Raw genomic sequence first — 13,097 nt, 5'->3', positions numbered from 1 at the left:
CGTTCATTAGAGTTACCAGCCTCAGAAATTGCAGCCCAAATAAATGCTTCAGAGTTCAAGTAACAGATACATCTCAACATCAACTGTTCAGAGGAGACTGTGTGAATCAGGCCTTCATGGTCGAATTGCTGCAAAGAAACCTCTACTAAAGATCACCAAGCAGAAGATGTGACTTGTTTGGGTGAAGAAACACGAGCAACGGACATTAGACCGGTGGAAATCTTTCCTTTGGTCTGAGCCAAAATTGGAGATTTTGATTCCAACTGCCGTGTCTTTGTGAGACACAGAGTAGGTGAATGGATGATCTCTGCATGTGTGGTTCCCACTGTGAAGCATGGAGGTGGTGTGATTGTGTGGGGGTGCTTTGCTGGTGACACTGATTTATTTAGAATTCAAGGCACACTTAACCAGCATGGCTGCCACAGCATTCTGCAGCGATACGCCATCATCTGGTTTGCGCTTAGTGGGACTATCATTCGTTTTTCAACAGGACAATGACCCAACACACCTCCAGACTGTGTAAGGACTATTTGACCAAGAAGGAGAGTGATGGAGTGCTGCATCAGATGACCTGGCCTCCACAATCCCCCGACCTCAACCCAATTGAGATGGTTTGGGATGAGTTGGACCGCAGCGTGAAGTAAAAGCAGCCAACAAGTGCTCAGCATATGTGGGAACTCCTTCAAGACTGTTGGAAAAGCATTCCATGTGACTACCTAACGAAGGTGGTTTAGAGAATGCCAAGAGTGTGCAAAGCTGTCATCCGAAAATATTATGATTTAACACTTTTGGTTGCATGATTCCATAAGTGTACAATGTAGAAAATAGTAAAAATTAAGAAAACCCTTGAATGAGTAGGTGTCCTGACTTTTGACTGTACCTGTACATCAATCTACACACAATACCCAATACCCCATAATACACACTGTATATAGATATCTGTTACTTTAGATCTGCAATACTTTTACCTTCCCATCTTGTAAAAGCAATGCTTCTAGATAAATATATGAGTATTATGAGTAATGTGGTCATTTTTGTGCATTTCACTACTGTGTTGCTGTGCTGGTTGTACCCAAGTCTAATGTTGTCCTTATGATGATGAATGTCTGTTTCCTCTCCTCCAGACCCTCTGTCCATGAGTCCACAGAAAGCCCTGGAGACCATTGGGGCCAACCTGCAGAAGCAGTATGAGAACTGGCAACCCAGGGTGAGTTCACATGGCCCCCATGTTCTCCCTCCTCTTACTCTACCTCAGTGACCCACCACCCACACATACTAGTCTGTACCTGTACGTACTGTGTTGTGGATCACTGTCTCGCTAGTCTTTAGACAGGGTCCTATGGGGCTTGGAGATGTGTGTCCTACACGTGCACTTAAGCAGGTGGAAGGAAGGTACGTGGGGGGGAGTGGTGGAAGGTAAGGGGGGGGGGAGTGGTGGAAGGTAAGGGGGGGGGAGTGGTGGAAGGTAAGGGGGGGGGGTGGTGGAAGGTAAGGGGGGGGGTGGTGGAAGGTAAGGGGGGGAGTGGTGGAAGGTAAGGGGGGGGGTGGTGGAAGGTAAGGGGGGGAGTGGTGGAAGGTAAGGGGGGGAGTGGTGGAAGGTAAGGGGGGGAGTGGTGAAAGGTAGGTAAGGGGGGGAGTGGTGAAAGGTAGGTAAGGGGGGTGAGTGGTGAAAGGTAGGTAAGGGGGGTGAGTGGTGGAAGGTAGGTAAGGGGGGTGAGTGGTGGAAGGTAGGTAAGGGGGGGGAGTGGTGGAAGGTAGGTAAGGGGGGAGTGGTGGAAGGTAGGTAAGGGGGGAGTGGTGGAAGGTAGGTAAGGGGGGAGTGGTGGAAGGAAGGTAAGGGGGGAGTGGTGGAAGGAAGGTACGGGGGGGATGGTGGAAGGTAAGGGGGAGGAGTGGTGGAAGGAAGGTAAGGGGGAGGAGTGGTGGAAGGAAGGTAAGGGGGGAGGAGTGATGGAAGGAAGGTACGGGGGGAGGAGTAGTGGAAGGAAGGTACGGGGGAGGAGTGGTGGAAGGAAGGTACGGGGGAGGAGTGGTGGAAGGAAGGGTAAGGGGGAGTGGTGGAAAGAAGGGTAAGGGGGGGAGTGGTGGAAAGAAGGGTAAGGGGGGGAGTGGTGGAAAGAAGGGTAAGGGGGGAGTGGTGGAAAGAAGGGTAAGGGGGGGAGTGGTGGAAAGAAGGGTAAGGGGGGAATGGTGGAAGGAAGGTAAGGGGGAGGAGTGGTGGAAGGAAGGTAAGGGGGAGGAGTGGTGGAAGGAAGGTAAGGGGGAGGAGTGGTGGAAGGAAGGTAAGGGGGAGGAGTGGTGGAAGGAAGGTGAGGGGGAGGAGTGGTGGAAGGAAGGTACGGGGGAGGAGTGGTGGAAGGAAGGTACGGGGGAGGAGTGGTGGAAGGAAGGTAAGGGGGAGGAGTGGTGGAAGGAAGGTAAGGGGGAGGAGTGGTGGAAGGAAGGGTAAGGGGGAGTGGTGGAAGGAAGGGTAAGGGGGGAGTGGTGGAAAGAAGGGTAAGGGGCGAGTGGTGGAAAGAAGGGTAAGGGGGAGTGGTGGAAAGAAGGGTAAGGGGGGAGTGGTGGAAAGAAGGGTAAGGGGGGAGTGGTGGAAAGAAGGGTAAGGGGGGGAGTGGTGGAAGGAAGGTAAGGGGGGGAGTGGTGGAAGGAAGGTAAGGGGGGGAGTGGTGGAAGGAAGGTAAGGGGGGGAGTGGTGGAAGGAAGATAAGGGGGGAGTGGTGGAAGATAAGGGGGGAGTGGTGGAAGGAAGATACGGGAGGAGTGGTGGAAGGAAGATACGGGGGGAGTGGTGGAAGGAAGGTAAGGGGGGGAGTGGTGGAAGGAAGGTAAGGGGGGAGTGGTGGAAGGAAGGTAAGGGGGGAGTGGTGGAAGGAAGGTAAGGGGGGAGTGGTGGAAGGAAGGTAAGGGGGGAGTGGTGGAAGGTAAGGGGGGGGGTGGTGGAAGGTAAGGGGGGGAGTGGTGGAAGGTAAGGGGGGGAGTGGTGGAAGGTAAGGGGGGGAGTGGTGAAAGGTAGGTAAGGGGGGTGAGTGGTGAAAGGTAGGTAAGGGGGGTGAGTGGTGAAAGGTAGGTAAGGGGGGTGAGTGGTGGAAGGTAGGTAAGGGGGGTGAGTGGTGGAAGGTAGGTAAGGGGGGTGAGTGGTGGAAGGTAGGTAAGGGGGGGGAGTGGTGGAAGGTAGGTAAGGGGGGAGTGGTGGAAGGTAGGTAAGGGGGGAGTGGTGGAAGGAAGGTACGGGGGGATGGTGGAAGGTAAGGGGGAGGAGTGGTGGAAGGAAGGTAAGGGGGAGGAGTGGTGGAAGGAAGGTAAGGGGGGAGGAGTGATGGAAGGAAGGTACGGGGGGAGGAGTAGTGGAAGGAAGGTACGGGGGAGGAGTGGTGGAAGGAAGGTACGGGGGAGGAGTGGTGGAAGGAAGGGTAAGGGGGAGTGGTGGAAAGAAGGGTAAGGGGGGGAGTGGTGGAAAGAAGGGTAAGGGGGGGAGTGGTGGAAAGAAGGGTAAGGGGGGAGTGGTGGAAAGAAGGGTAAGGGGGGGAGTGGTGGAAAGAAGGGTAAGGGGGGAATGGTGGAAGGAAGGTAAGGGGGAGGAGTGGTGGAAGGAAGGTAAGGGGGAGGAGTGGTGGAAGGAAGGTAAGGGGGAGGAGTGGTGGAAGGAAGGTGAGGGGGAGGAGTGGTGGAAGGAAGGTACGGGGGAGGAGTGGTGGAAGGAAGGTACGGGGGAGGAGTGGTGGAAGGAAGGTAAGGGGGAGGAGTGGTGGAAGGAAGGTAAGGGGGAGGAGTGGTGGAAGGAAGGGTAAGGGGGAGTGGTGGAAGGAAGGGTAAGGGGGGAGTGGTGGAAAGAAGGGTAAGGGGGGAGTGGTGGAAAGAAGGGTAAGGGGGGAGTGGTGGAAAGAAGGGTAAGGGGGGAGTGGTGGAAAGAAGGGTAAGGGGGGAGTGGTGGAAAGAAGGGTAAGGGGGGGAGTGGTGGAAGGAAGGTAAGGGGGGGAGTGGTGGAAGGAAGGTAAGGGGGGGAGTGGTGGAAGGAAGGTAAGGGGGGGAGTGGTGGAAGGAAGATAAGGGGGGAGTGGTGGAAGATAAGGGGGGAGTGGTGGAAGGAAGATACGGGGGGAGTGGTGGAAGGAAGATAAGGGGGGGAGTGGTGGAAGGAAGGTAAGGGGGGGAGTGGTGGAAGGAAGGTAAGGGGGGGAGTGGTGGAAGGAAGGTAAGGGGGGGAGTGGTGGAAGGAAGGTAAGGGGGGGAGTGGTGGAAGGAAGATAAGGGGGGAGTGGTGGAAGATAAGGGGGGAGTGGTGGAAGGAAGATACGGGGGGAGTGGTGGAAGGAAGATAAGGGGGGAGTGGTGGAAGGAAGGTAAGGGGGGAGTGGTGGAAGGAAGGTAAGGGGGGAGTGGTGGAAGGAAGGTAAGGGGGGAGTGGTGGAAGGAAGGTAAGGGGGGAGTGGTGGAAGGAAGGTAAGGGGGGAGTGGTGGAAGGAAGGTAAGGGAGGGAATGGTGGAAGGAAGGTAAGGGGGAGGAGTGGTGGAAGGAAGGTAAAGGGGGAGGAGTGGTGGAAGGAAGAGGTACGGGGGAGGAGTGGTGGAAGGAAGGTAAGGGGGAGGAGTGGTGGAAGGAAGAGGTACGGGGAGGAGTGGTGGAAGGAAGGTAAGGGGGAGGAGTGGTGGAAGGAAGGTAAGGGGGGAGGAGTGATGGAAGGAAGAGGTACGGGGGAGGAGTGGTGGAAGGAAGGTACGGGGAGGAGTGGTGGAAGGAAGGTACGGGGGAGGAGTGGTGGAAGGAAGGTAAGGGGGGGAGTGGTGGAAGGAAGGTAAGGGGGGGAGTGGTGGAAGGAAGATAAGGGGGGGTAGTGGTGGAAGGAAGGTAAGGGGGAGGAGTGGTGGAAGGAAGGTAAGGGGGAGGAGTGGTGGAAGGAAGGTAAGGGGGAGGAGTGGTGGAAGGAAGGTAAGGGGGAGGAGTGGTGGAAGGAAGGTAAGGGGGAGGAGTGGTGGAAGGAAGGTAAGGGGGAGGAGTGGTGGAAGGAAGGTAAGGGGGAGGAGTGGTGGAAGGAAGGTAAGGGGTAGGAGTGGTGGAAGGAAGGTAAGGGGTAGGAGTGGTGGAAGGAAGGTAAGGGGGAGGAGTGGTGGAAGGAAGGTAAGGGGGAGGAGTGGTGGAAGGAAGGTAAGGGGGAGGAGTGGTGGAAGGAAGGTAAGGGGGGAGGAGTGGTGGAAGGAAGGTAAGGGGGAGGAGTGGTGGAAGGAAGGTAAGGGGGGAGGAGTGGTGGAAGGAAGGTAAGGGGGGAGGAGTGGTGGAAGGAAGGAAAGGGGGGAGGAGTGGCGGAAGGAAGGTAAGGGGGGGCGAGGTGGAAGTTAAGGTGGAAGGTAAGGGGGGGGCGAGGTGGAAGGTAAGGGGGGGGCGAGGTGGAAGGTAAGGGGGGGGCGAGGTGGAAGGTAAGGGGGGGGCGAGGTGGAAGGTAAGGGGGGGCGAGAGGTGGAAGGAAGGTAAGGGGGGGGGGGCGAGAGGTGGAAGGAAGGTAAGGGGGCGGGCGAGAGGTGGAAGGAAGGTAAGGGGGGGGAGAGGCGGGTGGAAGTAAGGTAAGGGGGGAGAGGCGGGTGGAAGAAATGAGGGTGGAGGAGAGGCGGATGGAAGAAATGAGGGTGGAGGAGAGGCGGATGGAAGAAACGAGGGTGGAGGAGAGGCGGATGGAAGAAAGGAAGGGGGGAGAGGTGGAAGGACGGATGGAAGGAGGTGGAAGGACAGAAGGAAGGAGAGAGAAGGAAGAATTGAATGGAAAGGAGATTTGAGCGTGGGAAGGACAGTAAGTAGAAAGGAGAAGGCGAGCGTGAAGAGAGGGAGAGAGTGAAACACACCAGCTGAGTGTGGGCTGAGTGAGCCAGAGGTCAGTACCAGATGGTGGGAGAGAGGAGGAGGGAAGGAGTGGAGGAGTGTGAAATCATTCAGTCTCTTTCAGCCTCAGGACATAGGCCTACTGCTCGGCCAGAGACCACTTCTGGACCACAGACCTCTCTGTATGATGCTGTAACTAATAATACTAGCACTGAGCTGAACTTACACCTGTCACACTCTGACTCTGGGTTCATGTGAAAACCACTCATGAAAATGAAACTGGACCTAAAATAACCTTCTTGTATTTTAGAATACTGTATCTTGTGTATTTAGATGTATCATTTACATGGAGCCGTTGTAACTAATTTTCTTAACTTTCAACTTTTAATTATGACCTGAACCACAATATGAGTACCACCCCGTTGCATGAAATCAACTCTGTCTTCCTGGCCTCCCGAGTGGCGTAGTGGCCTGAGGCACTGTATCAAAGTGCTTGCTGTGCCACTAGAGATCCTGGTTCGAGTCCAGTCTCTGTCGCAGCCGGCCCATCACGCACTAATGACTCCTGTTGCGGGCCGGGCTCAGTGCTCGCTGACACAGTCGCCAGGTGTTGTACGTTTCCTCCGGCACATTGGTTCGCCTGGCTTCCGGGTTAAGCAGGCATTGTGTCAAGAAGCAGTGTGGCTTGGCTGGGTGTGTTTCGGAGTTGTTTCAATGTTCGCCTCTCCCGTATGGGAGTTGCAGCGATGGGACAAGACTAACTACCAATTGGATACCATGAAATTGGGGAGAAAAATGGGTATCATAAAAATACAAAAAATAAATAAATCCCTCTACTTTGCCGTGTTCTGAAAATTAGAATGGCCACCTCGTTGGTACTTAATCAGTGATATCCGAGCCCTGTTCAACTCTTGACAACTGTGCCTATACTGCCCATGTTTGGAGGGACTTTCTCCATGGTTGGCAGTGCCAGCCTAACCTGTCATCATGTCTCTCTCTCTTGCTCGCTCGCTCTCTCTTATTTATGTATATATACGGTTGAAGTCAGAAGTTTACATACATTTAGGTTGGATTCATTAAACTCGTTTTTCAACCACTCCATATATTTCTTGTTAACAAACTATAGTTTTGGCAAGTCGGTTAGGACATCTACTTTGTGCATGACACAAGTCATTTTTCCAACAATTGTTTACAGACAGATTATTTAACTTGTAATTCACTGTATCACAATTCCAGTGGGTCAGAGATTTACATACACTAAGTTGACTGTGCCTTTAAACAGCTTGGAAAATTCCAGAAAAGGATGTAATGGCTTTAGAAGCTTCTGATAGGCTAATTGACATAATTTGAGCCAATTGGAGGTGTACCTGTGGATGTATTTCAAGGCCTACCTTCAAACTCAGTGCCTCTTTGCTTGACATCATGGGAAAATCAATAGAAATCAGCCAAGACCTCAGAAAAATAACTGTAGACCTCCACAAGTCTGGTTCATTCTTGGGAGCAATTTCCAAACGCCTGAAGGTACCACTTTCATCTGTATAAATGATGGTACGCAAGTATGAACACCATGGGACCACTCAGCCGTCATACCGCTCAGAATGGAGATGTGTTCTGTCTCCTAGAGATTAACATTCTTTGGTGCGAAAAGTGCAAATCAATCCCAGAACAACAGCAAAGGACCGTGTGAAGATGCTGGAGGAAACTGGTACAAAAGTATCTATATCCACAGTAAAACAAGTCCTATATCGACATAACCTGATAGGCCGCTCAGCAAGTAAGAAGCCACTGCTCCAAAACCTCTGGTCTGATGAAACAAAAATGGAACTGTTTGGCCATAATGACCATTGTTATGTTTGGAGGAAAAAGTGGGGGACTTGCAAGCTGAAGAACACCACCCCAACTGTGAAGCACGGGGGTGGCAGCATCATGTTGTGGGGGTGCTTTGCTGCAGGCGGGACTGGTGCACTTCACAAAATAGATGGCATCATTAGTCAGGATGTTATGTGGATATATTGAAGCAACATCTCAAGACATCAGTCAGGAAGTTAAAGCTTGGTCGCAAATGGGTCTTGCAAATGAACAATGACCACAAGCATACTTGTGGCAAAATTGCTTAAGGACAACAAAGTCAAGGTATTGGAGTGGCCATCACAAAGCCCTGACATCAATCCCATAGAACATTTTTGGGCAGAACTGAAAAAGCATGTGCGAGAAGGATCTTATTGTTGGAAGCTTGTAGAAGGCTATCCGAAACGTTTGACCCAAGTTAAACAATTTAAAGGCAATGCTACCAAATACTAATTGAGTGTATGTCAACTTCTGACCCACTGGGAATGGGATGAAAGAAATAAAAGCTGAAATAATCATTCTCTCTACTATTATTCTGACATTTCACATTCTTAAAATAAACTGGTGATCCTAACTGTCCTATAACAGGGAATTCTTACTAGGATTAAATGTCAGGAATTGACACACGCACACGCACAGTGTTAGGGACTATACTCTGTTTCCTGGCTAGAAGTACATAGCATCCCCAGCTATGGCACATTAGCCCACATATGTCCCCCTGTACTGTAAATTATTCACGTGGTCTATTTTTGGCTCTTGTTACCTTGGGATGTAGCTAGTGCACTGTAACATATTTAGCCATGTATATTCCACCAGTGTATCTATCTATATAGCTATAAATTAATGGCTGTGTGTTAAACCCTTTCTTGGGTATTACATTAGCATAGCTTAGCGTTACATTTCTAATTTAGCTCAATATATGTTAAACTACAATACTACAATTGCTGTACTGGTGTACTTTAGGCCTATTTGGGCCCCTTGGCTATCATGGCATATCCTCGAACAGCGTAGCCTAGCATAGCGTGACCTACCGCTAGCGTAGCATGCTGCCAGTGGCTCATTATTGATAAAGAGTCTGAGTGAAAGTGACACCAGACTCCTGGCACGGCGGCGCTGCAGAGGGACAACGGGCTAATCTCATCATGATCCATCACCCCGCCAGCCCACGTGACTGACTGATACACAGGCCCAAAATAGACACTCCCAGACACTGGGTAGCTTGGGCCAAAACCATTGGCAGTTACTATACCTGTACATGTCCTACCTATTCCTTTCCTCTTCTATACTTTGCACAGAGAGAGAGACACATACCAGTGGAGGCTGCTGAGGGGAGGATGGCTCATAATAGTGGCTTGAACAGAGCGAATGGAATGTCATCAAACCGTGTGTTTTGATGTGTTTAATACCATTTCCGCTCAAGCCATTGCCACGAGCCAGTCCTCCCCCAATTAAGGTACCACCAACCTCTTGTGGCGCATGCGTACAGACAAATATACACATGCTCACACGTGACACACAACAACGACGATCTGTGGTGAACTGGGATTGAGACTTTCGTCGCATCTCGTCGAATCATCTTCAAAGTTGAAACATCTCAAGTCCTCCTCAATATCTCGCCTCCACACTAAACCCGGTGTTGGGCCTCTGCTCTGCCTCTGAATGGGTTCGATGCTCTACTGGTCTCCTCTCCTCTAGAGCTCAGCCTCACCTAGCTAACCCGCTCTCCGCTTCCTAATGGGCCCTCGTTAATATTTTATGCCTCCCAGGGTTTCTTCTTCACGGCTGTACACCGACCAACCACCGCTGATGGCAGAGAAGGGAGAGATGCAACTACCCACACTCCCACAGCGATGTGCATAGTAGGTGGTTGCTGCGGTAGCTTGCTCGATTTGTGCGCCACTCCTATGAGACCGATAATGACGTAGCCTACATGTATTGCCGTCAATATGTGACAGCTTGCATAACAACTGACAGGCATTGCTGAAGAGCTCTTGGCTTTGAGGGGTAAAACATGACCGATTTAGTCAGTGCACAGATTACAATTGCTCACTTGTGGGTTGCTCACAAGTCTTCTCTTGACTTAAAGGCGTTGCCAGTTCTGTTCTACTGTGGATGTGGATTCAACTGAGAACTAGCACCGCATTCAGTTTCGTGACTGCCTCCTCCTGTGTTGAGATTTCTCTCTTTGCTCTATTCTGTCTCTTTCTGTCCCTGTCTGCCTTATTCCTACTCTTCCTGTCTGTGTTCCTTACTTTATCCCCATGGCACTTTCTCACTCTTTCACCCTCTTTCGTAGCATGCATTCTTCTCCCCCCCTTTTTTCTCCCTCTCTCTTTCTCACGGAACAGTTGGTTAGAATTGTTGATTTTGTGCCGCATGTCATCGTGGATTTTCACCCCTCTCCTCTCCACTGGTTGAGATGAAAGCTCCTGTTTTTAAAAGCAGCAGCTTTGTCAGAATGCCATTACCTTTTTAACAGCCCTGTGGCGAGAAGACTGGCTGAGCAGAGCTGGTGTGACTTCTCTGCATGCCTGCATAGTCTCTTCCGCTCTCTCTCTCTCTCACCCTCCAACTCCCCACCTGTATCCCCCCGTAACTTTTCTCTCTCGTTGAGCTGCTTTTTCTGCTAGCACTGCACTGGCTGTAGATCTGAGCCTCTGCTGTCCAGTAGAACGCCCTCTACATTATTTATCAGTGTTCTTAAAACTCTGCTCCTGATTTGGGTTTTTAGATTCACTTTTATTACCCGGGCTGTGTCGAGATCTCTGGCGGGAGAGAGAGAGAACAGAGCGTGACAGGGACGAGGTGTTGGGTGACTGAGCTAGTGTGATCTTGACAGTCTTAACTGTTCAAATTTGGAATGCAAATGTTTTCAGAACAAAGCGGAATTCACATCTTCACATGCAGAGATGGCGTTCCCTCCCCCCAATGCTCAATGATTCGCTTCCCCCTTTAGGCGGGACGATCACAAACTATTCAAGCGAGGGGAAACAAGCATATAACATGTGGAGATGTACTACTAGCCCATCTGGGTCGGGGGGACCAATTAACACACAGGAAGAGGTATGGTTGCCTATTTCCCTTGGTCAGTGGCCGATCCATAGATCGGATCTATAAACAACGTGGTAATGAGCCGAGGCATCGGTCAAGGCAATGGGATCCCTATGGGAGACAGGAGGAACCACTTCAGAGCAGTATCGATCAGCTCTGACTGCTGATCACCATTCTAAATATCATAGGAAAGACAACTAGAGATCTAGAGACGATCTGGTGGAGGTCGCAAACGTTTAGTACCGATCAAGTGTCAATTTGTGTGTTATAGTACAGTACGTTGATCCCCTTTTCGAAATGTAAACTACAAAACAATAGGGACACCTTCCTAATAGTGAGTGGCACACTCCCCTTTTTGCCCTCAGAACAGCCTCAATTCGCCTGGCATGAACTCTACAAGGAGTTGAAAGCGTTCCACTGGGATGCTGGCCCATGTAGACTCCAATGTGTCAATTTGGCTGGATGTCGTTTGGGTGTTGGACTATTCTTGCTACTCACAGGAAACTATTGAGTGTGAAAAAGCAAGCAGCGCTGCAGTTCTTGACACTATCAAACCGGTGCAACTGGCACCTGCTACCATACCCGTTTCAAAGGCGCTTACATCTTTTGTCTTGCCCATTCATCATCTGAATGGCACACACGCAATCTATGTCTCAATTGTCTCAAGGCTTCAAAATCCTACTTTAACCTGTCTCCTCCCCTTTGTTCACACTGATTGAAGAGGATTTAACAAGTGACATCAGTAAGGGATCACAGCTTTCACCTGGATTCACCTGGTCAGTCTGTCATGGAAAAAGCAGGTGTTCTTAATGTTTTGTACACAGTGTATATTGGTCACTTATAGGAAAAACAATACAAATAATAGTCAAATGCAAAGATTTATATAGAAACCAGGTTGTCCTTCCAAGGCCCCCAAAGGCATTGTTTTATTCTCTCATTCACATTCCTATAGACCAGGGCTGTTCAATTCCGGTCCTTCTGGGTTTTGTTAACTGCACTCACTTGGTGTCCCAGGTCTGAATTAGTCCCTGATTAGAAGGAGAGGGAAGAAACTGTTTTGTCCCTCCAGGGCCGACATTGAACAGCCCTGCTATAGACATTGAAGAGACGGAGCATAGATTCTTCTGTGTACTGTTGGACTGGTCAATGGCCTTGAGCAAATACATTAGACATATGATGGTCAATGTCTCGATTTAGTTGCCTGTTTAGTAATGATTGAGTGAGTGGCGGTGTGTTCTCCTGTGCAGGCAGGCGTGAGATGGGGACCGTCATGTGAGAGTGACCATTTGTGTTAGTAAGACCTCACATCATCTCAGTAAGTAGAGTGAGTGACACCATTGCACTGTGTGTGACTGTGTGTGACTGTGTGTGACTGTGTGTGACTGTGTGTGACTGTGTGTGACTGTGTGTGACTGTGTGTGACTGTGTGTGACTGTGTGTGACTGTGTGTGACTGCGTGTGACTGTGTGGGAGGTGTTTCAGACTGCTCGCTCCATGTCATAAAAGTGACGGAGAGGTGGAATAGTTTGACAGAACTAATGATAAGTGGCAGTGGATTGGGTTATTACAGATTTATATGACAGCACCGTGGCAGAGGTGTGAGTGAGTATCTGTATGTCCGACCACCTGATTTGGTAAGTGTGTGTTTGTGTAATGAATAGCGGCGGTGTCCTGCTGCTCTCGCTCCACAGTTTCACAGTGACTCATCTCTCAGCTGCCGCTCCAGTCATGTTTCTGTGTCAGCGATGTTCAGGGACAAATGGCCAGCATGGCACTATTATTGAAATATGCCGTCCGTGTGTGTGTGTGTGAGCGATCCCGTGTCTGTCTTGTGTGTGTCATTTGGCAAGCCCTATGGGCCCAGTCATAGAGAGGATACAGACTACAGAGCAGGAGGCGAGGCGAGACCCACAGGAAGACAAGATGGGACTAGGGACAGAAAGAAATGAATGCTGCTTCACTTACTGCGCTTAACTTATCATACAGTTATTCTTTCTATGTGTGAATGACTGGCATTGTGGATGGATCCGTGTGTGCTCTAACTTTGTGTGTGTGCGTGCAAAACTGTGATTTGCGTGTTGGGCACGGCTTGATATAGGACTGTGACGGTCATATTTTTTGGGATTACGCTAATTAGCCTACCAAATGACTGCGGTCATCGTAATAACCGTTCAAAGCATTTTTTATTTTTAGTATACATTTTTTAAACACTTTCTCTTCCCCTGACTGCATGTGCTGCTATAGAAATAGAATGAATAGAACAGGCATCCCCATTCAAGTCAATGATGGCAAAATGGGTGGACTGGCGGCCATTGCGAGTGTACCTATAGGAGCAAAGCAGGAAGTTGGCGGCAGATAGGCTAGAGCCTGTAGGCCAAAGGTTGCCTGT

The 13,097-nt window shown here is 50.4% G+C and overlaps 1 protein-coding gene across 7 annotated transcripts in view; it reads left to right on the top strand.

The window, feature by feature from the left end:
* LOC110485936 (regulatory-associated protein of mTOR) overlaps positions 1-13,097 on the top strand; it is a 202,750-nt gene that overhangs the window by 29,965 nt on the left and 159,688 nt on the right. For all 7 annotated transcript variants that reach the window (XM_036940605.1, XM_036940602.1, XM_036940601.1 and 4 more), the window contains exon 4: positions 1,125-1,207. In XM_036940605.1, coding sequence (XP_036796500.1) covers positions 1,125-1,207 — 83 coding nt within the window. The remainder of the gene's footprint in view (positions 1-1,124; positions 1,208-13,097) is intronic.

This window comes from Oncorhynchus mykiss, chromosome 13 (genome assembly GCF_013265735.2).
Source record: "Oncorhynchus mykiss isolate Arlee chromosome 13, USDA_OmykA_1.1, whole genome shotgun sequence".
Classification (NCBI taxonomy): Eukaryota; Metazoa; Chordata; class Actinopteri; order Salmoniformes; family Salmonidae; genus Oncorhynchus; species Oncorhynchus mykiss.
The sequence above is the reverse complement of the archived record's forward strand: the minus strand, read 5'-3'. Positions and strand labels throughout refer to the sequence as shown.